The 27,327-nt window shown below is 43.7% G+C and overlaps 1 protein-coding gene across 4 annotated transcripts; it reads left to right on the top strand.

Annotated features, from left to right (window-relative positions):
- The first annotated feature begins 64 nt into the window (after positions 1 to 64).
- On the top strand, positions 65 to 22,251 carry ZNF584 (zinc finger protein 584). Of its 4 annotated transcripts, none has more exons than XR_005354405.1 (5): positions 66 to 517; positions 1,416 to 1,542; positions 6,399 to 6,521; positions 7,119 to 8,257; positions 21,718 to 22,251. XR_005354405.1 is itself a non-coding variant. In XM_038527554.1 (4 exons), exons 1-4 carry the CDS (start codon positions 479 to 481, stop codon positions 8,120 to 8,122), a joined length of 1,293 nt encoding a protein of 430 aa, XP_038383482.1. In that variant the 5' UTR covers positions 66 to 478; the 3' UTR covers positions 8,123 to 9,124. The 4 variants fall into 4 exon arrangements, 2 of the variants coding, with proteins under 2 accessions (XP_038383483.1, XP_038383482.1); XR_005354406.1 differs by lacking the exon at positions 21,718 to 22,251 and adding an exon at positions 11,909 to 12,052; XM_038527554.1 differs by lacking the exon at positions 21,718 to 22,251 and having other exon boundaries at positions 7,119 to 9,124.
- Positions 22,252 to 27,327: the final 5,076 nt, after the last annotated feature.

Below are 27,327 nucleotides of genomic sequence, written 5' to 3'. Positions count from 1 at the left end.
GCCCAGCAGCACCCTCCCCTGTCGCCTTGGCAACTAGTAAGCGGCACCGCGAGGGAAGCTGGGAAATGAAGTCCTAACGACGCGGGCGCTAGGTTGAAGAAGGCAGCTGGAGGCGGCGGGACTTCCGGCGTTGCCCGAGCGGTGCTCCTTTTGCTGCCGTGGGTGGGCACGAACCTCTCGAGAGCTGCGAGGCGGGCCGACTTCCCTAGGGGCCGCACTGCGGAGGACGCGGGCGGAGATCCTCGTCGCGCGTGTGCACGAGCCGTGACCCCGGGAATGACTCCCTCTTCCTGAGACTCGGAACGGGCGCTGGCGGGTCCGGGCTTCCCACAGGCGGCTCCCTGGTCCTTGGGCACATCTTACACGCGAGGGGACCTAGCTTCGAAGGTTTCACGTTCGGCCGGAGGTGCCTGCGCTGAGGGCTGGGGGCAAGTACGGAGTTCACCGAGTTGGACTTAATTCGGCGCCTGCTGCGGCCATGCTCCGCCCACAGCTTCCGTTGGCCGGGGAGGCGCAGGTGAGTGGAAGGTGCCCCAGGCTCTGACAGTCTCGATCCCGACCAGTGGGTCTGGGTTCGGAATGAGCTCAGGATAAGCGAGGAAGGCTGTGGCAGGTGAAGGGACAGCCTGGGCAAGGCAGAGGTGTAAGAGGGGTCTTGGAGGACCGTGTGTGGTGTGGTCAGCTGAGGGTTGAAGCTGCAAATAGGTCTGGGTGGGGAGGTTCAGTACAGAGCCGGGGGATGCCCTTAGCAGTGAGCCATGAAGGAGAGGGGTTGGACTGGGGCAGGACGGGATTGTGGTTGCTCTCTGTGGCATCACTCTGGAGACACCATATGCAGAACGGGCATGTGGGGGAGTCCAGAGAGTTGCCAGTGAGGTGAACTGGTGAGATTATGTTGGAGGTGTGGAGCTATGACATGCTGTGGTACAAAGACTTATGTGCATGTTAGGCAGGAGGGCAAACTGGAAGGTCTGGGACCAGGTATTGAGACCTAAGAGAAGGGTGAGCATAGGTTTGGTTGCCTCTGGGAGGTGATCTATGGGGGGTAGAGGGAATTGACTGACAGTAGATAGCGTGGGACCTGTGTGTCTGGTTGGGTACACAGATGCCATCTGTCTGGTCACCAGCCTGTTGCTGTGAGCATGACACAGAGTCCAGTAGTAACATGGGGAGAGGCACCAATGGAGCTGGAGGCCCTGGGAATCCTCTGAAGTAAGGGTCTTAGGAGAAAGGAAGTAGAAGGTATGTCTCTGGTGAGAATGGGGATTTGGGGCTCAAAGAGAAAGATGAAGTTAGTGAGACATGTGGCAGGACCCCAAGACATTGATCAATGGCTTGGATGGGTGGCGCTATGTTTTGGTTGTTTTTTCTGCCCACAATTGACTCCTAAGGCTCAGTTGAATCCATCATTACAGGGCCTGGTGACCTTTGAGGATGTGGCTGTGTATTTCTCCCGGGAGGAGTGGGGGCTCCTTAATCTGACCCAGAGGAGCCTGTACCGTGATGTGATGCTAGAGAACTTTGCACTTATTGGCTCGCTGGGTAAGTCTCTCGCACTCTTCCCCAGCAAACTGACCACCTCTGCCTTTTCCCCCCATAGGAAGCTGTATTGATCCTAAAACCCCACCACAGAGGCTGCTTCTTTCTTAGGTTCCCTGTGCTTCGTGCTAAGAGTACTGGCATTGGGTTGTGTGTTCTTCCTCTGCTTCTTTCTTAGTAGCCTTGCGACCAACCTCAATAGTTGTTGCCCCCATGGCCTCCTGGAGTAGGGTTTGGGGTGCAGATGTTTACAAGTTGCCCAACAAATTCCACTCAGCCTTGCCTCTCTCTCTGACTCTGCTGAAGTCATGCCCCTCTGTACACTGGGTTTTGCCGTCTTCCTTCACAGGAGATTTTATACGGCTCTCCCTGGGCCAAACATGAACCATGAATTCAAATCAGTAGATCAGTTTGGGGAGTATTACCATCTTAGTGTCTTTCAGCTCATGAACATGAAATATCTTTCCATTTGTTTTGTTTTCTTTAACTTTTTTCTTTTCCTTTTTTTTTTTTAAGATTTTATTTATTTATTCATGAGAGACAGAGAGCGAGCCACAGACACAGGCAGAGAGAGAAGCAGGCAACAGTGTTTTGTAGTTTTCAGTGTACAAGGCTAAATTTATTCCTAGGTAGTTTATTCCTTTTAGTGTGATTTTACGTGGAATTGTTTTCTTAATTTCATTTTAGATTGTTTAGTGCTAGTGTATAGAAACAGATTTTTATATACTGATTTTATGTCCTGTAGCCTTGCTTAAACTCATTTATTAGTTCTAATTGTTTTGTTTTGTTTTTTGGTGGTCTCTTTGATATATTCCACATATATGACATCATGTCATCTGCAAATACAGATATTTTCTTTTTTTTTTTAAACATTTTTTTTTAATTTTTATTTATTTATGATAGTCACAGAGAGAGAGAGAGAGAGGCAGAGACATAGGCAGAGGGAGAAGCAGGCTCCATGCACCGGGAGCCCGATGTGGGATTCGATCCTGGGTCTCCAGAATCGCGCCCTGGGCCAAAGGCAGGCGCCAAACCGCTGCACCACCCAGGGATCCCTAAATACAGATATTTTCACTTCTTCCTTTGCTTAGCTGACCTGGCTAGAACCTCTAGTACTTACTGAATAGAATTGGTGAGAGCAGACATCCTGTCTTGTTCCCAATCTTTTTTTTTTTTTTTTTTTTTAATTTTATTTATTTATTTACGATAGTCACAGAGAGAGAGAGAGAGAGGCAGAGACACAGGCAGAGAGAGAGAAGCAGGCTCCATGCACCGGGAGCCCGACGTGGGATTCGATCCCGGGTCTCCAGGATCGCGCCCTGGGCCAAAGGCAGGCGCCAAACCGCTACGCCACCCAGGGATCCCCTCTTGTTCCCAATCTTACAAGAAAAGCACTTAGTCTTTCCCTAATAAGTATGATGTTAGGTGTAGGTTTTTTGCAGCTGCCTTTTTCAGATGAAGAAGACCCCTTCTTAGTTTGTTGAGTGCATTTATCATGAAAGGTCATTAGATTTTGTTTAGTGATTTCCCATATTTATCGAAATGATTATGTGATTATTTTATCCTCTATTAACATGATATATTACAGTAATTGGTTTCCATATGTTCAACCTTGTATCATTAGGACAAATTGCACTCTCATAGCTTATAACCTTTTTATGTATTTCTGGATTTGGTTTGCTAGTATTTTGTTGAGTTTTGCATCATATTCATAAGAGTTATCAATGTATCAATGTAGTTTTCTCATATCTTTGTTGAGATTGAGTATGAGGGTAATTTTGGCCTCAATGGATGAATTGGGAAATGTTCTCTTTTCTTCTGTTTTCTGGAAGAGTGTGTGAGGTATCTGTGCTAATTCTTACATCAATGTTATTCATCAGTGAAATCCCCCGGGCCTAACCTTTATTTTCCCCCTGTAGGGGTGTTTTTGTTTTGTTTTGTTTTATTTGTGCTTTTTAAAGTATAATCAGACTTTCTGTTCTTTTTTTTTTTTAATGATTTAATTTATTTATTTTTCTGAGAGAGAGAAAGAGCATAAGCAAGGGGAGCAGCAGAGAGAGGGAGAAGCTGGCTCCCTGCTGAGCAGGGAGCCCAATGCAGGGCTCCATCCCAGGACCCTGGGATCATGACCTGAACTGAAGGCAGATACTTAACTGATTGAGCCACTTAGTCACCTCTTTCTATTGATTCTTGAGTCAGTTTTGGTAGTTTGTGTCTTTTTTAGGAATTTGTCCATTTTATCTAAATTATCTAATTTGTACGCATATAATACAGTTGTTCATAGTATTTCCTTAAAATCCTATTTTATAATGTAGTTAGTGATGTCCCCTTTTTCTTCTTTTTTTTTTTTTTTAAGGATTTTATTTATTTATTCATGAGAGACACAGAGAGAGAAGCAGTGACATAGGCAGAGGGAGAAGCAGGCTCCTCTGCAAGGAGCCCGATGCGGAACTCGATCCCTGATAAGCCGAAGGCAGATGCTCAGTCTCTGAGCCACCTAGGTGTCCCTGATATTCCCTTTTTCATTCTTGTTTTTAATAAATTGATTCTTCTATTTTTTTTTGGTCAGTCTACGTAGAGGTTTTTCAATTTTGTTGATCTTTTAAAGATCCTATTTTTGGTTTCATTGATTCCCTTTTTCTGATCTCTATTTCGTCTGTGCTCTTTATCATTTCCTTCCTTCTGCTCGTTTTGAGTTTAGTTGCTTTTCTTTTTCCTGTTCTTTGAGGACTAAAGTTAGCCTATTAGTTTGAGATCTTTTTATTTTTATTTTTTTAAAGATTTTTATTTATTCATGAGAGACACAGAGAGAGAGGCAGAGACACAGGCAGAGGAAGAAGCAGGCTCCATGCAGGGAGCTCGATGTGGGATTCGAACCCAGGACTCCAGGATCATGCCCTGGGCTGAAGGCAGGTGCTAAACCATGGAGCCACCCAGGGATCCCTGAGATTTTTTTTTTTTAAGATTGTATTTATTTATTCATGAGAGACAGAGACAGACAGAGAGAGGCAGAGACACAGGCAGAGGGAGAAGCAGGCTCCATGCAGGGAGCCCGATGTGGGACTCGATCCCGGGTCTCCAGGATCAGGCCCTGGGCTGAAGGCAGCGCTAAACCGCTGAGCTACCCTGGCTGCTCTCCTGAGATCTTTTTTAATATGGATGCTGTGACATAATAAGAAATATATATTTTTGTTTTTGTTCCTAATTCCTAGCATAACTCCTCAAACACTTGCAATCTCTGAAGTGATAAGAGTGTCTTTTGTGTGCAATGGGATGACTGGTGGCAGAGAGCTCCTAAATAGCTTCACGAGAGGGAGTGGCGTCCAGAATGACCAGGGCATGATAGGAAGTTGGATTTTGAGCTACTCCCTAACCCTGGCCTCTGAGGAAAGTAGAGGGGCTGGCGACTGAACCAATCACCAGTGTCCAATGATTTAACTGATTATACATAATGAAATCTCCACAGAAACTCCTAAATAACAGGATTCAGGGAACTAATGGGTTGCTGGGAAAGTGGTCTTGCTAGAGATCATGGATGCCCTTTACTCTCTGCTTCCTCAACCCCCACTCCCTCTCCACCCTGGCATACTTGGCCCTTTGCATCTCTTACATTGGGCTGTTCCAGTTGTATACTTCATAATAAACTGATAATAGTAAACTCTTTTCCTGAATTCTGTGAGCCATTGTAACAACTGACCTTGACAAGGCATCAGTAAATATGAGAATCCCTGATTTATAGCCAGTTGGTCAGAAGAATGGGCGTCTGGGACTTCCAACTGTTGTCTGAAGTAGGGGCAGTCTTGTGGAACTGAGCTCTTAACCTGTGGGATCTGTTGCTGATTCTAGGTAGTTAGCATCAGAATTTAATTGAATCCTTGGACATCACATTGCTGTCTGAGAGTTGGAAAAGTAGTGTGGAATGCTCACCTTTCACCTTACCCACATTTGGTGTCAGAAGTGTTATGAGATGGGTGCCTGGGTGGCTCAGTCAGTGAAGCATCTGCCTTCAGCTTGGGTTGTGATTTCAGGATCCTGGGATGGAGCCCCCCATCAGGCTCCCTGCTACTTCTCTCTCTCTGCCTACCCCTCCCCCTGCTTGTGCTCTCTCTGTGAAATGAATAAAATCTTAAAAAAAAAAAAAAAAGTGTTATGAGTAAAACAGCATGGAATGTTTATAGCTCTGATTTCCCTTCCAAGAACTGCTATGTCCCATTGCTTTTGGTATGCTGTGTTTTCATTTTCATTCATCTCTTTGTAGTTTTCTTTGTGGTTATTTAGGACTGTTTTATTTAAATTCCATAAATTTGAGAATTTCCCAAATTTCTTTCTGTTGTTGATTTCTATTTTAATTCCCTTATGATCAGAAAATTATAGATTTCAGTCCTCTGAAATCTATTGAGACTTATTTTATGCCCCAACAAATGGTCTCTTCTGAAGAATGTTCCATGTGCACGTGAGGATACGTATTCTGCTGTTATGTGGCAGGCTCTGTAGATGTCTCTTAAGTCTAGTTGATTTCTAGTGTTATTCAAGTTCTGTGTATTTGTTTGTTTTCTGTCTAGTGGTTCTGTCCATCACCTGAAAGTTAAAAATTGAAGTCTCCAATTATTATTGTCTATTTTTTTACTTCAGTTATGTCAGTTTACCTTCATGTAAGGTTCTTTTAAAATAAATTGTGGCCAAACAAAACACGGAGCCTATCCACTTACCAAATTTAACAAATTTTTAAATGCGTGGAGGAGGTTCCTTTTCTAATACGCCATTTCCTTCATGGTTGTCATGATGACATGAGCTTCCTATGGGGTAGGGTGGGGAGGGTAAGCCTTGGCTTGGGTTGGCTCTTACTTTCTCCCTTCTAGGATTTGCACCTTCAAGGTCCCATGTGGTTGCCCAGCTGGAGAATGAAGAAGAGCTCTGCGTGCCCAACGTGGTGGACTTGACTCTGATCAGCAGAGCAGAGGCTAGAAGGGGTCCTGGTCCCAGTGAGTAAGGCTGGGTGATGCCTTGGTTTCAATAATGGGCTCACACCATGTTGGGGTATTTGTGTGCACTGGCATTTTGGTGCTGAGCCAGTGACCACACACTATTCCCCTCCCTTCTGGACACACTGTGTGATCTTGCCATCCCTACCATGACTCTCAGGACCTGGACAACCTACCTACCCGGACTTTGTGCCAGTCCCCTGGTGATGTGAGATGTGCACCTTAAATAATACTTGAACACCAACTACTCCTACAGTTAAAGTTACAGTTACAGTTGCCTTTTCATTGGAGCAAACACCTCCTCTTCACAGCTTTCACTGTCACCAGGGGCTAGGCCCTGCTTGAAACCATTGTGAGGAGTGACTTGGAGACCCCCAACTCTTCTCCCTGCACTGCTCCCATCTTTCTGTCCTAGACCCTGCTGAGGTCTTTCCTATTCTGTGATCTGGCAGAGCCAGCCCTTTCTCACCCAGACTGTTCCTAGCAACCACCTGGCAATTCTTTGGACTTCTCTTTGGTATGTCTGACATGAGTTTGTGATGAAGGTGCCTCCTTCCTCTAATCCAGCTATTAGTAACTGGCTTTTCTCTGTTTCAGGTTGTCCATGTAGACTGGAGGATGAGGAGGCCCCTCCAGAGCAGATGAAGAGCTATGGAGTCTACCTATCAGAGAAGCCCTTTCTGTGTGGGGAGTCTGGAAGGGGTGTCCCTGCCACCTTAGGTCTCCTTCAACACCAGGCCACCCACAGCAAAGAGAAGCCATACAAGAGCACTGAGCATGGGGAGGCCTTCCAAAACAGCTCCAGTTGCCAGCAGCACTTGGGAGTCCACACCACACAGAAGGCCTTCAAGTGCAGTGACTGTGGGAAAACCTTCTTGAAGGCTTTTGCACTCCTCGACCATCTGATAACTCACCCCACAGACCGACCCTTTAGATGCCCAAAAGGTGAAAATGCCAAGAAGAAACCCACCCATGTTAATTACCAAAAAATTCACACTGGAGAAACATCCCATGTGTGTAATGAGTGCGGAAAGGTCTTCAGTTATCCATCTAAACTGAGGAAGCACCAGAAGGTTCACACGGGCATAAAACCTTTCAAGTGTAATGAGTGTGGCAAAACCTTCAACCGCAAAGATGCACTTGTTCTGCACCAGAGAATTCACACTGGAGAAAGGCCTTATGAGTGCAGCGAATGTGGGAAAGCCTTCAGTGTTCTGTCTACTCTCATTCGGCACCGGAAAGTTCACATTGGAGAAAGGCCTTATGAGTGCAGGGAATGTGGGAAGTTCTTTAAATACAACCATAGCTTCATTCTTCACCAAAGAGTTCACACTGGAGAAAGGCCTTATGAGTGCAAGCAATGTGGGAAAACTTATGTGACCCGCTCTGGCCTGTATCAGCACTGGAAAGTTCACACTGGAGAACGGCCCTATGAGTGCAGCCTGTGTGGGAAGACCTTCACCACCAGGTCCTACCGCAATCGGCACCAGCAATTCCACACTGAAGAGAGATCCTATGAATGTACAGAATGTGGGAAAGCCTTCAAACATAGTTCTACCCTCCTTCAGCACAAGAAAGTCCACACTGGAGAAAGGCCATAGGGGATGTTGGGAAGACTGTAGACAGAACTAGGCACCTTGTTCAACATGAAAGTCCTCATTCCAGAAAGGAGTTGAAGAGAGTAGCCATTTGAAACCTAACCCTGGCATACCCCAACATGTGTCCTGGAGTGGCAGGTATGTAGGAAGCTCTCAGGAGCCTAGTTGCACTCTGACCTGCCTAGGCTGTTAGCAGTGTTAAGTCACTGCTGGTTTCTGTGATAGAAGCCATCCCACTTCTACCATGTGGCAGGTGCCCAGGGTGTGCAACAGTCCCCTCAGTGCACTCTGGAACAGCAGATCTCCTTGGTTCCCACTCTGTATCGGAGGGAATCATGAGTGGTGGAGCCCATAATGGGCCTCATTCCCTCCCGCCAACTGGTTTAGGTATGTCTGTGACCAAGCTCTGGTCAAGAGTAGCTGAACTATTCCTCCTGTGGGCTTCCAGAGAAGGTTAATCATTTCCACAGACATAGTTGACACTACACATGGTACCTGTCATGGATTTATCCATCCCTAGAACTGTCTCACACTTCCCTGGAACGTATGGTAATAAAAGCTTTATTGTTTAAGCCACCTTTAACGTTGGGGGTTCTGATCACTGTGTGTGGAGGGATTGAGAACAAAACTGGGCTCATGAAGAGAGGAACTGGCTTATCAGTTCTCAGCCTTTTGGCTAAGATCAAGTGGAGAAGGACTGGCTTCTGTTGGGAGGAGGGGTCCCTGCCTTTGGTTGCCATAATGGGATAGCAGGATGTTCACCTCATGGCCATTACCCCGGTCCTAAAACAAAGACCCTGAAGTCCTAGGATGTGGCTAGTGTTCCTGGTGTCTGCACACCATGGCCTTCATTGTTTTTGCTGCCACTGTTCCAGGGCTCAAGGGAGAGAAGTCACTGAATTAACATATGCGTCCATATCCTTTGTTTTTGTGGAGTCTTTTGATTTTAAAAAGTCTGGAAACTTAATTTCCCAAAAGGTCAATAAAACTTGTATCTTATTTGTAGCTGTGTCCCTGGTCCAAAAATTATGCTTCCTGTCAAGAAAATGTTAACTCGAAGGCACATTTGTTTATTTTTAAGATTTTATGTATTTATTTGAGAGGGAGAGCACAAGCCAGGGGGAGAGGCAGAGGAAGAGGAAGAAGCAGACTCCCCACTGAGCAGGAAGCCCAATTTGGGGCTCAATGACCTGCATCAAAGCAGACACTTAATCAACCAAGCCACCCAGGTGCCCCTTGGAGGCACGATTAGAGAGAGAGAACAGTGACCTAGACTTGAGGGGCTTTGAGCCACAGTGGTCAGCTAGTACCATGTGTTGGGGTTGGAAACCACTGCTGCCTTTTTTAACCTCCACCCCCAATGGTGGGAAAGGTGATGACCTCACAGGGTAGAAACCTGGGCAGGCTTGAACAGTCAGGGGACTTTGTGCCCAGTCTTCACAGTTTCTCCCCAACACTGTGAGGTATATGCCCTCCCCAAGGCCCAACTCAGGCCCTGCTCCCTGGGTATAGGAATGTCTGCCTCCCAATATGGGGTGCGGGGGTTCTGTGTGGGAGCAGAGTTAAAGTCCAGCTGAGTCAAATAGGGCTGAGTTCTGGGTATATGGTAGACATTAGCCTATTAGAGGTCAATCCTTTGTACCTGTGTGAGTGGCCTTGGTTAGATCTCAGATGGCCCCAGCACATGGGTGAAGGGTCCTCTGAACCAGCTTTCTGGTTTCCCATTGAGATTCCATATATAGTAGCCAACCTGTTGCAGAAGGGGTGGAGGATAATGTTTTCCTGGTGATGCTGGAACATCTGAAACAAATGGTTCCTGGTGGCTCTGACCCTATGACTTACTCAGAATACCAGTTTGGGTGAGTCTCACTCATTCCATCATGCTAGCCTAAGCCTCACTTGGAAAGCCAGCACCAGCAGTGTACCCTTGCAGCTTCCCTCTTGGCTGCCCCCCAAATTGTTCTCTCCTTCAGCTAGGGGTACTCTCCTCTGGAATCCACACAGTAGTTCTATGCCCCTGGGCACTGTTTTGTGTGCCCTTAGTCTATCAGGAATGCCTCTCCATCTTCTCTGCCTCTCTGAATAGTACCCCTTCTATGGTTAAACCACGGTATTATCTCTTCATGAGTCCCCTCACTCCCACATTTGGAGTTACCCTCTCCCTGTTTCTCTGTCCTCCACATTTTGATGTCCAGCCATACACCAACTCTCTGCAATCCCGAAGTTTGTCCTCATGATTACATATTCATGTCTGAATTAGAAGGGTACATTTGGGTTTGTTAAAGATTTAGCAACATTCAGGGCTTCACTGATATTGGGACTAGTGCTAGACAATGTGGTTCTTGATTTTGAACTTCATCTACAGAGGCATAGCACTTAGTTTTTCACTGTGGTATAAGACATGCTTAGTCCCCATGTCAGCAGGGCAGGTGGTAATTTATTTTCTCACAGCAAGACAATTTGGTGACAGTTATGAATAAATGTGTCTTAATATTAAGCAGGAGAGCAAGGTTGAAAATCTGAATGTTCTCAGTTTGATATCTTGTGTTAAAAGACTCTGAAGGGGATCCCTGGGTGGCTCAGCGGATTGGTGCCTGCCTTTGGCCCAGAGCGCGATCCTGGGACTCAGGATCGAGTCCCACGTCGGGCTCCCAGCATGGAGCCTGCTTCTCCCTCCTCCTGTGTCTCTGCCTCTTTCTCTCTGTGTCTATCATAAAAATAAATAAATAAATAAATAAATAAATAAATAAATAAATAAATAAATCTCTAAAAAATAAAAAAAATAAAATAAAATAAAAGACTGAACTGTTCACAAGGCCAGACACTGTCTTGCTCTTTAGATGCCCATAAAGGGAATCTTCCTCATCTCTTGGTGAGTGATTCTAGTCTGTTCAGTTACTGTAAGAAAATTTATTTCTTACAGGGCTAGGCCTTGGGAAGTCCAAGATCCAGGTATGGGCCAGTTTGGTTCCTTGATGAGAAATGTTTTCCTGGCTTGTAGATGGCCATCTTTTCGCTGTGTCCTCACATAGTGGAAGGAAGGAAGCTCTGATATCTCTTTGCTTCTTCTAAGGATGCTAATCCTGCCATGGAGGACCCACTCTTATCTAAATCTAATTACCTCCCAAACGCCCTATCTCAGTACTTTCAGATAGTGGTATATGACTTCAACATATGAATTTTGGGAGACATTCAGTTCATAACAGTGAGTCTACTTAATATTGGTGATTTTTAAAATCAAGCTCTCAGGACACCTGGGTGGTTTAGTGGTTGAGCATCTGCCTTCAGGGCATGATCCCAGCGTTCTGGGATCAATTCCTACATGGGGCTTCCCGCAGAGAGCCTGCTTCTCTCTGCCTCTGTCTCTGTGTCTCTCATAAATTAATAAAATCTTAAAGAAGTCAAGCTCTAGAATTTGATCATTTAGCACCCTAAGCAGACCAATATAGCCTACTTACTGGGACAAATGCAGAATAGCCTAAAGAGAAGTTTGCTTATAACAATGAACAAGTAGTTGTCCAGTAATTTCTTGCTCATTCACTCATTCATCAAGTGTTTACTGAGGATGTGTATCAGGCTTGGTTATTGGAGCAAATCAATCTAAAACGATAATGATGGGGTCAAAGGTGGTCCTGTGACCTGAGGCTGGCTAATGAGAGACCTCTTTAGTCAAAGCACTTGCAGGAAATTGTGAGGAAAAAGGAGATTTCTTTGGCCCCTGGAGTTCATGCACCAGGATTTGGGAGTTAGGGCTGCCAACAGCCATTTTTCCTTGTTTCTCTTCCTCAGAGATGCCTGCCTGGAAACTAAGTCAAAAGAGACAGCTGAATGGAGATAAGAGTCAAGCACTTTTGATCTCACTGAGCCCTACATCCAGCTGTGCCTGAAGCTGTCCTGTGAGCTTTTTGGTTCCATGAATCAATAAATTATTTTATTTGGCAGATCCACTTATATTTAGGTTTAAGTGCCTTGGAAAGGAGAGAGTTCTGCCTGACTTATAATCCTTCCCTCAGTGGTTCCCACTTACTGACATTCCCCTCTTCTGCCAAGGGCATCAGAGGGCAGAGCCTCTCAGGGTCCAGTATAGACTTTTAGCGCCACACCCACAGACAGATCAAACCTCCATCAGGCTTGAGGCTCAGATTCCACCAACATAAAGATTCATTAAGTGTCCATTTGCCTTCTTTGAGTTGCCCTTCTCTGCTACAGAAGCTCCCAGCAGCATGGCACCTCCCCAAAGAAACTGGCCTCCTCCCCCAGCATCACCACACACAGCCCAGGCCTCCCTCAGAGAAGCATGTCCATCTCATGGTTTCCATTTGGCTTAGAATAAAACAAATTCCTTACTGCAGCTTACAGGGCCTGCACAACCTGGTTCTTGGCCTCATGCCCTCCTTCTGCAGCACAGAGTCTTCTGCACCACTGAGTCTCCTTGCTCTCAAATGCACCAGCTCATTCCTGCCCAAGGCTTCTGCACTGAGGTTGCCTCTGTCCAGAATTCTCTTCCCCTAGAGTCACCTCCTCTGGGAAGTAGCATTTGTAGCTTTCTGTCATCTTCTGATTTTATTTCCTTTGGATTCCAGCCACTCTCTGCTGTGGCCCTGTTCTTTGGTCTGTTTGCACATTAAATCTCTCCATTGCACATCAGATTGAGATAAAATGTGTCTACCATAGGGTTCAGGCAAGGGTCTGGTACACAAGAGGACCCCAGGGAACTGAATGTTTCTTGAGAGAATATTTGGCTGCCCTGCAGGATTGTGTTGGGCTCAGACCACAGCCCCTTGATCACAGCTGACTCTGGGGACGGAGGGAGAAAGACTCATAGAAAAAGGGTAATAAATCCTTCTTCCTGCACTCAAGCAAGTTACCTGAGTCTACTTACATATCTATCCCATGCTATGTGAATTGCTGCTGTATGCTGGAGACTGAACTGGCCCAGTAAGGACAGAATACATAGGGGCATGGAGCATGGAGTTGGAGTTTTAGTAGGGAGATACATACTGAATGTTTATGTGCCCCCCCAAATTCATAGGTTAAAACCTAATCCCCAAAGACACCTGGGTGGCTCAGTGGTTGAACATACCCTTTGGATCAGGTCCTGGGATCAAGTCCCACATTAGGCTCTGCTTCTCCCTCTGCCTGTGTCTCTGCCTCTCTCTGTGTGTCTCTCATGAATAAAGCAGGGAGCTCCATGCAGGGAGCTCAACGTGGGACTTGATCCCGGGTCTCCAGGATCACGCCCTGGGTTGAAGGCAGCGCTAAACTGCTGAGCCACCTAGGCTGCCCAAATACATAAAATCTTAAACAAACAACCAAAAAAACACACACACACAACTAATCCCCAGTGTGATGATATTTGGAGGTGAGGTCTTTGGGAGGCTATTGGATCCTAAGAGTGGAGCCCTCATGAATGAGAGTGCCCTCAGAAAAGAGACCCCTGAGAATGCCTTCCCTCCTCCCAGAAGTGGGTCCTTACGAGACATTGAATCTCCTGGCTCCCCGATCTTGGACTTCCCAGCTTCTAGAACTGCAAGAAATTAATTTTGTAAGCCACCCAATCCAATGGGATTTTATTAGAGCAACCCAAATGCACTAAGACATGGGGAGACAGATATCCCTTATAAGAAACCACACAACTGGCAACCATGACAACAGCTATAAAGGGACATCCTTAGTATGTCGATTGAGCTCCTTCTTGATTCTCTGCATTTCAGGACCTTTGAGATTGTCTTCATGTCTGTCTACTGGGGGCTCAAGTGACTTTGTGATTGGTTTTCACCTTCTAGTGAAAGGAAGTTATCATGGCTTTTAGGCATCATGGCTGCTTCTTTTGCATAGCTGTGACTTTATGTTTAGTCTAATATTTAATGATTCTACTTTTTCCAATCCATAGAGTGTATTCAGGTTTCACCAGTTATATATGCACGCACACATGTGTGTAGTTCTATGCAATTCTATCATGTGTGGCTTCATATAACTTATCAACTCAATCAAGATATGGTATTGTTGAAATACCACAAAGGTCTCCCTTATGTTACTCCTTTATAACCAACTATCTTCATCTCTATACCCCAGCAGCTACTCATCTGCTCACCTCTATAATTTCCTTATTTTAAGAATGACTTAGGGGGCACTTGGGTGACTCCATCAGTTAGGCACCCAGCTCTTGATTTTAGCTCAGGTGATGATGATCTCAGGGTTGTAAATTGAGCCCCACCTGGGGCTCCACACTCAGCAAGGGAGTCTGCTTCTCTCTCTCTCTCTCCCCCCCTCTTCTTCTGCCCCTTCCCCACTTGCTCTCTCTCTAAAATAAACAAACAAACAAATAAATAAATAATAAATCTTTTTAAAAAGTGATTTAGGTGAGGTCCAATTTGTCATTTTTCTTTTATGAATTGCACTTTTCTGGTCAAGTCTAAGAACCCTTTACTTGGCCCTAAGTCTCCAAAATTTTCTCCTAAAAATCTTTATAGTTTTCTGCTCTATATTTAAATCTGTGATTGCTTTTGTGTGAATTGTTTTACAGGGTGTGACACTTAGGTAGGGTTTAATTTTTATTTATTTACTTGTTTTTTACCTGTGGATGTCCAGTATCCCCACCATTTATTTGTCTAAAAGGATATTCTTCCTCTATTTAATTTATTTTGCACCTTTGACAAAAATCAGTTGGGCCTGTGTGTGTCGGTTCATTTCTAGGTTCTCTGTTTTGTTCCATTGATCTATGATTCTATCCACTAATAAAAATGACTAATTTTAATGTATCCATTTCACCACAGTTTGCACTGGGTAGACCTGGAGTCTGAGACCTAGAAGAGCAGCTGGATTTGCTGTAGTTTAATGTTGCCCTTCACCTGGATGTCAACACATTCAGAGGCTCATCCCCCATCTCTTCTCCATGCAGCAAAGGAGAATTCCCAAAGGAAACTGCAGATCCATCCCCCTAGTTGCCCCTTTCCCAAGGACCTATCCCTTCCTGTCCTGGGGCCCATCTCCAACAAGGGATGGCCTGAGGACTTCCATCATAGATTTATCTTTTTTATTGACATTGTTGACTCTACACATGATATTTGTCATGGATTTGTCCAGCCTTCAAATCACTCATCCCTGGAACATACCACCTTATATTGCTCTACATTATATAACTTAGGTCTTTAATTAATTAATTAATTAATTTTTACCTATTTATTTTTAAATATTATATTTATTCATTTGAGAGAGAGAGAGCATGAGCAGAAGGGAGAGACAGAAGGAGAAGGAGAAGCAGACTCCCCACCGAGCAGGGATCCCAACTCAGGGCTGGATCCCAGGACCCACCATCTGAGCCACTCAGGCACTCCAACTTAGGCCTTTTTTAAAAAGCTGTTTGTAACCTTCAGGGTTGTATTCATTACATGGGGTGTGTTGAGAACAGAATTAGGCCCTATGTGTAAAAAGAGGCTGGGACACCAGTTTGCTCATTAGCTTATGTTTTGTTTCATAGGATTTTTTTACATGGGCAATTATATCATCTGCAAACAAAGTTTTACTTCTTCCTTTTTAATTCAGATGCTTTTTATTTTCCCTTCTGTATTGCACTGCCTAGAACTCCAGAAATGTTAAATGAATGTGGTAATTGTTGACATCCTAGTCTCGTTTCTTTTCTTTTCTTTTCTTTTTTTTTCTTTTCTTTTCTTTTTTTTTTTTTTTAGGATTTTATTTATTTGAGAGAGAGCACAAGGGAGGAAGGGAGGAAAGGGGCAAAGGTAAAGAGAGAAGCAGACTCCCTGATGAGCGCAGATCTCAATAAGGGGCTCCATCTCATGATTCATGGGATCATCACCTGAGCCAAAATCCAGTCAGATGGTTAACTGACTGCACCACCCAGGCACTCTTCAATTTTTCACTACTAAATGTGATGTTTGCCATAGGTTTTTAAAAATTAATTAATTATCTTCATTATTGATTCTGTATCTTATTTGTATCCCTTCATCCCATTGAGAAAGTTACCTTATATTCTTGGTTTGTTGGCATTTGAAATAAGGACTTGATATTTCATGTTTCCAAATATTGTGCTTCAGCAGATATTGGCATAATCCACAGTACATCTCTTTTTTTTTCCACAGTACATCTCTTATCAAGATTCAAATAGGTACCTCAAAACATCTCCCCAGAATTAATCAATATCCTATAAAGCCTTTAGGGCATGAAGCCCATAATAGAAGCTTATAAGTCTCAGGGCCTCATTTTTCCCTGCACTAATTCCTGAAATACCCCTATTTTACCTGTGAGAAAACCCAATGGCCAAGCATGGAGGTTTGTCCAGGACCTCTGAGCAATAAATAACACTGTTATCCCTCAGCACTTGTTGTTCCCAACCCTCATACACTACTGACATTCATTTCCACTGAAAGGAAAATTTTCACTGCAATCTGTGCAGTGCATTTTTACTATTCCAGTTGTTATGGAGAGCCGTCATCTTTTTGCTTTCACTTGGGAAGAATGGCAATGCACTTGGACAATAAGTAATGCCTCAGGGTTTCACAGAGTCCTTATTTTTCACAAACCTTAAAACTGATTTGGATGATGGAAAGTTTTCTACAGGCTCTACTTTGTTACAGTACATAGATGATTTGTTTCTCTGCTCCCCTTCTTAAGCCTCTTCACACTGAAGACAGCATCCAACTGTTAAAACTTTTGGCCTTGGGATCCCTGGGTGGCGCAGCGGTTTGGCGCCTGCCTTTGGCCCAGGGCGCGATCCTGGAGACCCAGGATCGAATCCCACATGGGGCTCCCGGTGCATGGAGCCTGCTTCTCCCTCTGCCTGTGTCTCTGCCTCTCTCTCTCTCTCTCTCTCTCTCTCTCTCTGTGACTATCATAAATAAATAAAAGTTAAAAAAATTTAAAAAAAAAAAGCTTTTGGCCTTAAAGGGACATAAAGTCTCCCAAGAAAAATTGCAGTTTGCTATAATTCATGTTCCATACTTAGGGCATCTGATCTAGGAACGAGAACTACATTGGGATCTAGAGGAAACACCTCATGACTGCTTAACACTGACAGATCATCTTTTTACTCACTGTGACAATTTAGAGGAAACTCCTCCAACAACAGATTTTTCATGGTTTACTGGTGGTTCTTATTTAAAGGATGAACATGGTAAATATCATGCTGGGTATGCTACTACAACTCTCTTTGAAGTCACTGAGGCAGAAACTTTACCTTGGCTGCTTCAGCCCAAAAGGCTGAGTTCTCAGCACCCTGAGATCAAGACCTGAGCTCAAGAGTTAGATGTTTAGCTGATTGAGCCACCCAGGTGCCCCTAAAAGGCTGAGTTCAATGCCGTTACTCGAGCTTGTACCTGAGCCGAGGGTAAAACCGCGAATATCTATACCAATAGCCGATATGCCTTTTGGGTAGCTGACTTTGGAATATTATGAAAACAATGATGTGTTCTTACCTCCAAAGAGAATAAAATTAAAAATGGCACCTATGGCTAAAATTTATTAGATGCCATACCTGTGCCAGCTGCTCTGGATATTATGGAGCTTCTTAGGTATTCCAGATTCAACTCCCTGGAGGCCAAAGAAACCACTTCACTGATATTTCCACCAAAAATCCTCTCTGAAGGAGACCAATAGCCAAACTTCCGTCTTGGTCCAAAGAGATGTTATCCCAATTGATAATTTGAGGGAAAGAATGACAAGACACACCCAACAATTGGTCCCAGAAAAGGAAAAACAATATTCAAAGTCTAATAATGTTGGTTCAATAAAAATAGAGACCTCTGGTTTGGACCAAGTAACAATCCAGTTCTATCACTGGTTTACTGAGAAAATGACAGTGTTCATGAACCAATTTTGGTTGGGAAATATAAATAAGGTCTCAAATAGTGCCTACCTCACTTATATCATCTGTTCAAAGTATAATCCACGGAAACCTATTCATAAATATGGATTTCATATAGCTTCCCCATCTCATGGATATAAATATGTTTTAGTCATGGTTTGTATGTTTTCTCACTGGACCAAAACTTTCCCTTATACACAGGTCAATCATTCTACTATGGCTAAAATTCTGTCAGAAAAGGTTATCCCTATCTGGGGGAAATCCCTCTCAAACTACATAGAGCTGGGGGAACCCATTTCACTGGATAGGTACCTCTACAAATCCACACAGCTCCATTGGTTTTACAACACTTTCATTGTGCATACACCATCTTCAGTTCTCCGGGTTAGTTGAATGCACTAACAGCACTATTAAGACTCCACTGGCAGGTGCCTGGGTCTCTCAGTCAATTGTTTACCTTTGGCTCAGGTCATGATCCTGGAGTTCCTGGATGGAGCCCCATGTTGGGCTTCCTGCTCAGCGAAGAGTCTGCTTCTCCCCCTCCCTCTGCCCCTCCCCTTGGTCATGCTCTGTCTCTCATGATCACTCTCTCTCTCTAAAATAAATAATAAAATCTTAAAAAAAAAAAAAGACTCGGGATCCCTGGGTGGCGCAGCGGTTTGGCGCCTGCCTTTGGCCCAGGGCGCGATCCTGGAGACCCGGGATCGAATCCCACATCAGGCTCCCGGTGCATGGAGCCTGCTTCTCCCTCTGCCTGTGTCTCTGCCTCTCTCTCTCTCTCTCTCTCTCTCTCTCTCTCATAAAAAAAAAAAAGACTCAATTGGCAAAACTTATAGAGATCTTTCAAATACTTTAGCCAAAAGCTGATTGTTAGTCTTCTAAACCTCAGCTCCAACCCCTTGGGAACTCACACTCCCATCCTTTGAGACATCACAGGATGGCCAGTGCATTTGGCCCTGCCTCATTTGACCCACAGTTGATAAAAGAACATATACTTCAATATTATAAAGGCCTAATTGCTTCTATTAAAAATAACCATGCTTCTCTCTTCTTGCCCCTTGCTATAAGTGTTTCTCAGGGTGGTGCCAGCTGTATGCTCCCCTGTACCTATTGTATCTAAGCCTCCCCAAATTGAGGACATCAAGGACTTTCTACTCACAGCTAGGTGAAAGGATGCCAAATCTATCAAGATCAAGAAAAACAAAAATAATGTGAAGTTTAAAGTTCCATGCAGCAGGTACCTTTATACCTTGATCATCACAAAGAGAAAGCAGAGAAACTGAAGCAGTCCCTGCCCCAGGTTTGACAGTGAAAGAGCTGACATGAATGAACCTCGTAAATTGATTTGAACTGTATCAAAATTTTAAATTTTTTAAAAAAGATTTTATTTATTTTTTCATGAGAGACACACAGAGAGAGGCAGAGACACAGGCAGAGGGAGAAGCAGGCTCCATGCAGGAAGCCCAATGTGGAATTCGATCCCAAGAACCCCGGGATCATGCCCTGAGCTGAAGGCAGACTCTCAACTGCTGAGCCACCCAGTCGTCCCAAAATTTTAAATTTTTAAAAAAGATTTTACTTATTTGACAGAGAGTATGCGAAACAGTACAAGTAGGGGGAGTCACAGAGGGAGAAGAAGAAACAGGCTTCTCACTGAGCAGAATCCTGGGATCATGACCTCAACCAAAGGCAGATGCTTAACCAACTGAGCCACTAGGTGCAAAATTTTGATTTTAAAAATTCTTTTACAGACACCTGCGTGGCTTAGCGGTTGAGCGTCTGCCTTTGGCTCAGGGCGTGATCCTGGATCTGGGGATGGAGTCTAGCATCGGGCTCCCTGCAGGGAGCCTGCTTCTCTCTTTGTGTTTCCGCCTCTCTCTCTGTGTCTCTCATGAATGAATAAATAAAATCTTTTTTAAAAATTCTTAAAAAAAAAAAAAAACCCTCAGGAAACGCCTGGGTGGCTCAGTGGTTGGGCACCTGCCTTTGGCTCAGGTCGTGGTCCCAGGATCTGGGATCAGGTCCCTCATCAGGCTCCCTATGAGGAGCCTGCTTCTCCCTCTGCCTATGTCTCTGCCTCTCTCTCAGTCTGTGTCTCTCATGAATAAATAAATAAATCTTAAAAAAAAAAAAACCCTGGGGATCCCTGGGTGGCGCAGCGGTTTAGCGCCTGCCTTTGGCCCAGGGTGCGATCCTGGAGACCCGGGATCGAATCCCACGTCGGGCTCCCAGTGCATGGAGCCTGCTTCTCCCTCTGCCTATGTCTCTGCCTCTCTCTCTCTCTCTGACTATCATAAATAAATAAAAATTTTTTAAAAAACCCTCAGGACAAAAAACATACTTAAAATTAAAAAAAAAGAAATAAAAATAACCATGCTTGGTTGGAGCAGTCTTTTCACAGTGCACTCTTGAAAATCAATGCTTTAAGCATTGCACCTTACCACCAGAAAAAGTCACTTCTAGAAGACTCCACTGCCTCACTGGAAAAGGCCTTGTCAGGAAATGCAAACCAAACCTTGTGCCACAAAACTCCAAGCAATAGACCCTTGGATTCACATGATACATCTAAAGAAAGCACCAAACCCTGAGTGGACCTGCACACCATCTATTAATCTGAAAGTGAAGATTTCCCAAACTGGATCAGCCTGCGTACCTTTCTCTCACTGTTGCTTCTCCTTTCTTTTATGGGAAGACAAGGCCCCTGTTTGAATTTATCAAGCCCTTGTGAAAGGGGAAACTTCTTTTATTTTACTATGGCCTTTTTGAAGCAGTCCCATTATGATCCTGTGACATATTAGTTTTTCACTTGCTTTTTCTAAACAGAAGGCTCAGAATTCACAAAAATCTTTCTTTAATCTCAACTATTAACCAAGCTTCAGAGATTCTTATTTAAATTAATGTTTTCTGAATTTAAAACTTTATAGGCTGTGTTATCAATAACATTTGGTTCCATACAGTTCTTTTGAGATAACAATACTGTTTTAAAATGTCTGAAGTTTTGCTGTTTTGCAAAAAGTTGATCAGCTATTGCTTCATGTTTATACTTGCACTGTGTCTTCCCAAATGCACTTGGTTAGTTCTTCCTGTGTGCTCTTGTGGTTTTGACTCTTCTGCTTTCATGGCCTTTTTAATTGAAGACTTCCAGGAGGATACACAACTCAAGGTCTGCTTCCATAGGGAAAACTTTTCTCTCTTGAGTCAAAAGGAGTGCCAATAAATATTTCAGTTGGCTACTTTCAGACCTAAGGTCCTGGTTTAGAATCATCATACAAGAGACGCCTGGGTGGCTCAGCAGTTGAGCATCTGCCTTTGACTCAGGGTGTGATCCCAGGGTCCTGGGATAAAGTCCTGCAATGATCCCAGGGTCCTGGGATAAAGTCCCGCAGTGATCCCAGGGTCCTGGGATAAGGTCCTGCATTGGGCTCTCTGCGAGGAGCTCACTTCTCCCTCTGCCTGTGTCTCTGCCTCTCTTTCTGTGTCTCTCATGAGTAAATAAATAAAAATCTTAAAAAAAAAAAAGAACCATCATACAATTTGGAATTGTCATGTTACTTCCTCTGTTTTGTATAACAATTTTCAGTTTTGTATTTTATTGCTGGCCAAGCTTTTCTAAGAATGATGTACCCAATAAGGAGGTGATCTCCAATGCTTACGATCTTGGTAAATTTGGACTATACATGGGAAGTGTCTGGGAGTTCTCCTTCCTAACCTTCCTTGTTACTCAAATATGGCCTTAAGCGGTTTCTAACTGCTTTGTACTTTCCCCCTGACTTAGGACCTGACAACCAGGAAAGGTCCTTCCTGGCACTGAAGCACAAAACCACTAAAATCGTTAACTCCGGATCTGTGATGCTTTTGAGGAAAGATCTGATTAAAAGGGGAACTGTGAAAATTAATAAAGGAATCCTCAATAAAATGGACTTGGGAGGTCGGAAGCAGAAGCCCACATGCCCTACTACATCATCAATGGCCAACCCAACAGGAAGAAACCCAGGAGAAGAAAGGAGGATTTCCTCCCCGTGGGCAAAAGCCCAGGCTATGAGAGACAGTCACTACTCAGCCAATGAGAAGACACTACACCTCTGAACTCTCAGTTTACCCCAGTGGACTTTTTGTTTACAACAGTGTCTCCCCTTTCCTCTATAAAAGAGCCTCCTCATCTTTGATCCAGAATTGCCTACAGTTTTGCCATAGCTTGCTTCTTTTGAATGATAATTCTGCTATTCTTGAGTAAAATCATTTTTCTGGTAAAATAAATGACAGTTTTATTTTTAATGTTAACACCCCAATAAATGTTGGTTCAATATCATAGCCATTTATTTCTCTGCTATTCTAGGTAATATCATAAAACATTTTTGCCAGAGTCCACTTTTATTATAGCTACCTCCTTAGGTACAGCAGAGCATCAAAAATTCTGTAATGCTCCCTATGTTGGGCTTCATGTTCAGTGAGGAGTCTGCTTGAGGACTCTCTCAAATAAATAAATAAATCTTTTTTTTTTTTTTTTAAGTTCTGTAATGCTTTTTCATTTATATGGGTTCCTGTAGAGGTCCTTAAGTAGAGCATTTTCCAAAGCAGGCAGTCATCCCTCAAAGCATACATACTATCAATATAAATATTTTGTCTTTTGTTATTTGCCTATTGGCAGACGTAGATGAGGGCAATTAACTCATCACTGTGAGCTGAATTAATTTGGCGAAAGACATTTTCCAAAAATGAATGGCCTATGATAGCCTTCTAGGCAATTTCCCGCTTATGTTTTAGCATGAACCATCAATAACAAAAAAATTAAATGAGCATTATACAAAAGAGTAAAAAAAGAATTCTGTACAAGATGTCAGCGAATAAAGATTCACTGAAAATTTAAGAAATTAAGCATTTACTTGGGAATCAAATTTGTAATTTGGGGACAGACCTGGTGGCTCAGCAGTTTAGCGCCGCCTTCAGCCCAGGGCATGATTCTGGAGACCTGGGATAGAGTCTCGGGTCGGGCTCCCTCCGTGTAGCATGCTTCTCTCTCTGCCTGTGTGTCTCTCATAAACAAATAAATAAATAAATAAATAAATAAATAAATAAATAAAATATTAAAACAAAAAAACAATTGTAATTTGGGAGACACAGATTCATAGAAACCTGAATTGTGTTCCAAGGAAGACAAAGAAGGGGTAGAGATACACAGGCAAAAGGCTTGAAGTATAGTTCATGTTTAGGTCCTCTATGCAAAACAGGGATTGAAACTAGGTTAACTGGGATTGGTTGTGTTAATATGCAAATGAGGGATTGAAACTTGTTAAATTGCATTGGCCTCTTGATGTCAAGAATGTGAACCATTCCGGTGTCACAAGGAGGAGGAAGTTATTTAAGACCAGGCTGAGGGCTTGCAGATGATTGAAAGTTGTTGTTTGTGTTGTTACTGTTGTTTTAAAGTTCATGGTTTCGGAGTGCCTGGGTGGCTCAGCGTCTGCCTTCAGCTCAGGGCGTGATCCTGGAGTCCCAAGACTGACTCTCACATCGGGCTCCCTGCATGGAGCCTGCTTCTCCCTCTCTGACTCTGCCTGTGTCTCTCATGAATAAATAAATAAAATCTTAAAAAAAAAAAAAAAAAAAAAAGAAGAAGATCATGGTTTCTCCAATGAGGACATGCATGAGTCCCTCCACCTTTATGCCTGACCCTATTTTAAAAAGAGAACCTCTTGAGCAGCCCGGGTGGCTCAGCGGTTTAGCGCCGCCTTCAGCCCAGGGCGTGAACCTGCTTCTCCTTCTGCCCGTGTCTCTGCCTCTCCGTCTCTTTGTCTATCATGAATTAGTAAATAAAATTTAAAAAGAGAGAGAGAGAGAGAGAGAGAGAAAACCTCTTAACTAGGCTTGCTGGCTCCATTTTGAAATCTCCTTTTCCAAAGATGTGTAGTTACTGTTTTAATAGAGGTCCAAATAATTGAGGAATTTTTTCCTCCTTCAAGTTGAGGAAGAAAGTTGCTGGATTCAAGGTTCTATAGTGAGAAAAGTGATATGTGAAAGGTTAAAAAACCATGAGTACATCAATATATCACCATTTTCTTTAATTATTCTCTTAAAACTGTCTGCTTTCAGCAAGATCTTTTATATTTAGAATCCTGGAAGCCAAAATCTGCAAAAGCCATTTTTCTACTACATTTTGGGCTTAAAATTGAGCCTTTTCTTGTAAACTGAAAATAATTGCAACATTTTACTTTTATAATTAAAATAAGATGATGTCATCTTCATTTTGTCAACTTTATTTTTTTTTTTTTGATCTGCAATTTGGTCTAAGATCTAAAAATAATCCTAGTAACACAGTAAGTTCTTATGATTTATAGCACCTTCATAAAATTAAATCCTTAAATAGAACACCCATTCTTACATTTAATTTAATACAACTTTTTAAAAAGATATATTTACCTATTTGAGAGAGAGAGGGGGGTGCCTGGGTGGCTCAGTGTCTGCCTTCAGTTAGGTCATGATCTCAGGGCCCTAGGATCAAGCCCAGCATTGGGCTCCCTGCTCAGTAGGGAATCTGTTTGTCCCTTTCCCTCTGCCCCTCACCCATGCTCCATGTTCTCTGTCTCTCAGATAAATAAAGAAAATCTTTTTTTAAAAGTTACTATTGAGAGTGTGTGCACTCACTTGGTGGGTGACAGAGGGAGAGAGACAAGAGGGATTTTTTTCTTATTGCCCCTTCAATGGTCTGAATGTGTTCCCCCTACTTCCAAAATCACACATTGAAACCTAAACCCCAAGGTGATGTTTTAGGAGCTGGGGATTTTTAGGGACGCCTAAAAATCTCTGTGTGTCTCTCATGAATAAATAAATAAAATCTAAAAAGAAAAAAAAAAACCCCAAACAACAACAACAACAAAAAAGGAACTGGGGATTTTATTTTATTTTATTTTTTTAATTTATGATAGTCAGAGAGAGAGAGGCAGAGACACAGGCAGAGGGAGCAGCAGGCTCCATGCACCGGGAGCCCGATGTAAGATTCGATCCCGGGTCTCCAGGATCATGCCCTGGGCCAAAGGCAGGCGCCAAACTGCTGCGCCACCCAGGGATCCCAGAACTGGGGATTTTAGACAGTGATATAGAGCTCTCATCACCTGGATTAGTGCCCTTAAGTAAAAGGCCTGAGAGGGGTGCCTGGGTGGCTCAGTCAGTTATTTGGCTCAGGTCATAATTCCAGGGTCCTGGGATTGAGCCCCATGTCCCTGCTCAGCAGGGAGCGGCCTTCTCCCTCTCCCTCTGCCCCCCACTTGTGCTTGCTCTGTCTCTCTAGTGCTGTATCTCCCTCAAATAAATAAATAAAATCTTTTAAAAAAAATTTTAAAAAGGCCTGAGAGAGCTCCCTAACCTCTTCCACCATGTGAGGATGCAAGCAGAAACCCAGAATAGGGTCCATCAGGCCATTCTGGTACCCTGATCTCGAATTTCCAGCCACCAGAACTGTGAGATATAAATCTGTTTACAAGCCACCATCTATGGTACTTTTGTTATAACAGCCCAAAGACAGTCTCTCATAGGTTCACTAACTTTAAAATATTTTCAGCATTGTACCAATTATCCTTTTTAACCCAGTTTTTTGTTTTGTTTTGTTTTGTTTTTAAATCATGGTCCCATATAAGGATGCTTTGATTGGTAGAGATCAGAGATGCCTGGAGGGTGTGGAGCCAAGGTGAATCTCAGTACTTCAGAAAACTCCTCCCTTTTCTCTGGGGTTTTGGGAGTCTTGAACAAAGTGACAGTTAAAATATTCCCAACAGTCCCAAAGTTGTTAATCTTGTGTTAATATTCACAACTGTCACCAAATGGTTTTACTTTACAAAACTGACATTGTATCTTATCACCATGATGACTTAACACTTCATATATGCCATAAAGAATCACTTTGCTTCCACAGATGATGTTATAGATTGAATATTTGCATGCCCTTGAAGTTCAAATGTTTAAACCCTAATCCCCAGTGATGGTATTTACACATAGGGCCTTTGGGACATAATTAGGTTTAGATGAGGTCATGAGAGTGGGGTTCCATAATGGGATTGTTGTTTTTGTGAGAAGAGATCAGTTTCCTTTCTCTTTACCATGTGAGGACACAGCAAGAAAGCAAGCGAGGAAAAGGGTCATCACCAGAACCCAAACATGCTGGCAGTCTGGTCTCTGACTTCCAGCCTCCAGAACTGTGAGAAAAAAGAAATTTCTGTTGTTTTAGCCACTCGGTCTATGGTATTTTGTTAAAGCAGTCCAAGCCAAGTAATATGACCTTAAAAATTTTAAGAACACCCTGTTTAGCACTAGTCTTCAGGCTCAATGATGCCTGAGTCATTTCAGAAAAACATATATACCCTTGAGATTTGAAACAGTTGCATCTGTGGGTGCAACTATGTAGGAAAACATAGGGTAGCAGAGGCCTGACATCAGGCCAAAGTTTCAGGCATCAAAGAGAAGAGAGAAACTAATACCAACTTGGAAAAGGGAAGATGTAGCCGAATTGGAGTGGCAAAATTGGAAGAGGTTGAGAAGACAGCAGAGAGTGTCCCACACAGCAGAGGTCACAGGCAAAGGCCTAAGTGCAGGGAACTACGTTGGATGGAGCTCAGGGAAGAGCTATCATTAGTGAGGGCGGAATGCACAGTGTCAGTATACAGACCACATCAAAAACCTGCAGGCACTTGCCTGCTGGATTGAGAGTGAGCCGAAAGTGTTGGAACTACTGAGCTTCACAAAGCCTGGTATCCAGAACAGCTCAAAGGTCAGAGCCACGAGACCTTTGCCTGGAGTGTTCTATCATCACTGGCAAATATCTTCCTTCCTCAGCAGATTGGTTGCCTTATACTGAGCCCGAGTGGAAGACCAGGCCAGTTCAAGGAAAGCACAATATTCTTCACCCATGAGCTGGGGGCCATTTAATGAGATCTAACCAGCCATCGACACAGTATACAAAGGATTGAGATGTGAAGAGCAGTGTCCATCCTACACCTTTTGCTTAGAAGGCTTGATCCTCACATGGCTCAGCTGGCCTTTAACTGTGATCCCACACGACTCCTCAATGTTGGTGAAAGACAATTATTACATCCAGGAAGGAAGGCCTGAGCAGAGTTGAGGATTCCTCCAAACATCTCCTTGTGCTAGGGAGTACTTGAGCAGCCCTGCTACAATCTTTGATGACTGCAAGCCTGTCTTGGGTTCTGCCTCTTATGTGGCTATCATTCCTTGTCTCCTCTGAGCTTTTGGGAAAAGTCACCCTGAGAAGAGGTGGCAATAGCACTGCCTTCCCACCTACAATGCAGTATGGATGGACACTGCATGCTGAAGCCTCTCATGTCAGAAAACTTTTGGTCTTTCTTTCCCTTGGTCTCATGGAAGGACCCAGGGGAAC

This window comes from Canis lupus, chromosome 1 (genome assembly GCF_011100685.1).
Source record: "Canis lupus familiaris isolate Mischka breed German Shepherd chromosome 1, alternate assembly UU_Cfam_GSD_1.0, whole genome shotgun sequence".
Lineage (NCBI taxonomy): Eukaryota > Metazoa > Chordata > Mammalia > Carnivora > Canidae > Canis > Canis lupus.
This window is presented reverse-complemented; position numbering and strand designations above follow the sequence as displayed.

What these genes read in the sequence shown, in the direction of transcription:
- ZNF584 (XM_038527554.1), top strand. Translation starts at nt 479, where the DNA reads ATGCTCCGCCCACAGCTTCCGTTGGCCGGGGAGGCGCAG. An exon ending in TGCACTTATTGGCTCGCTGG is followed by an intron (nt 1,543 to 6,398) that starts GTAAGTCTCTCG and finishes TCTCCCTTCTAG; the next exon opens with GATTTGCACCTTCAAGGTCC. An exon ending in TAGAAGGGGTCCTGGTCCCA is followed by an intron (nt 6,522 to 7,118) that starts GTGAGTAAGGCT and finishes TCTCTGTTTCAG; the next exon opens with GTTGTCCATGTAGACTGGAG.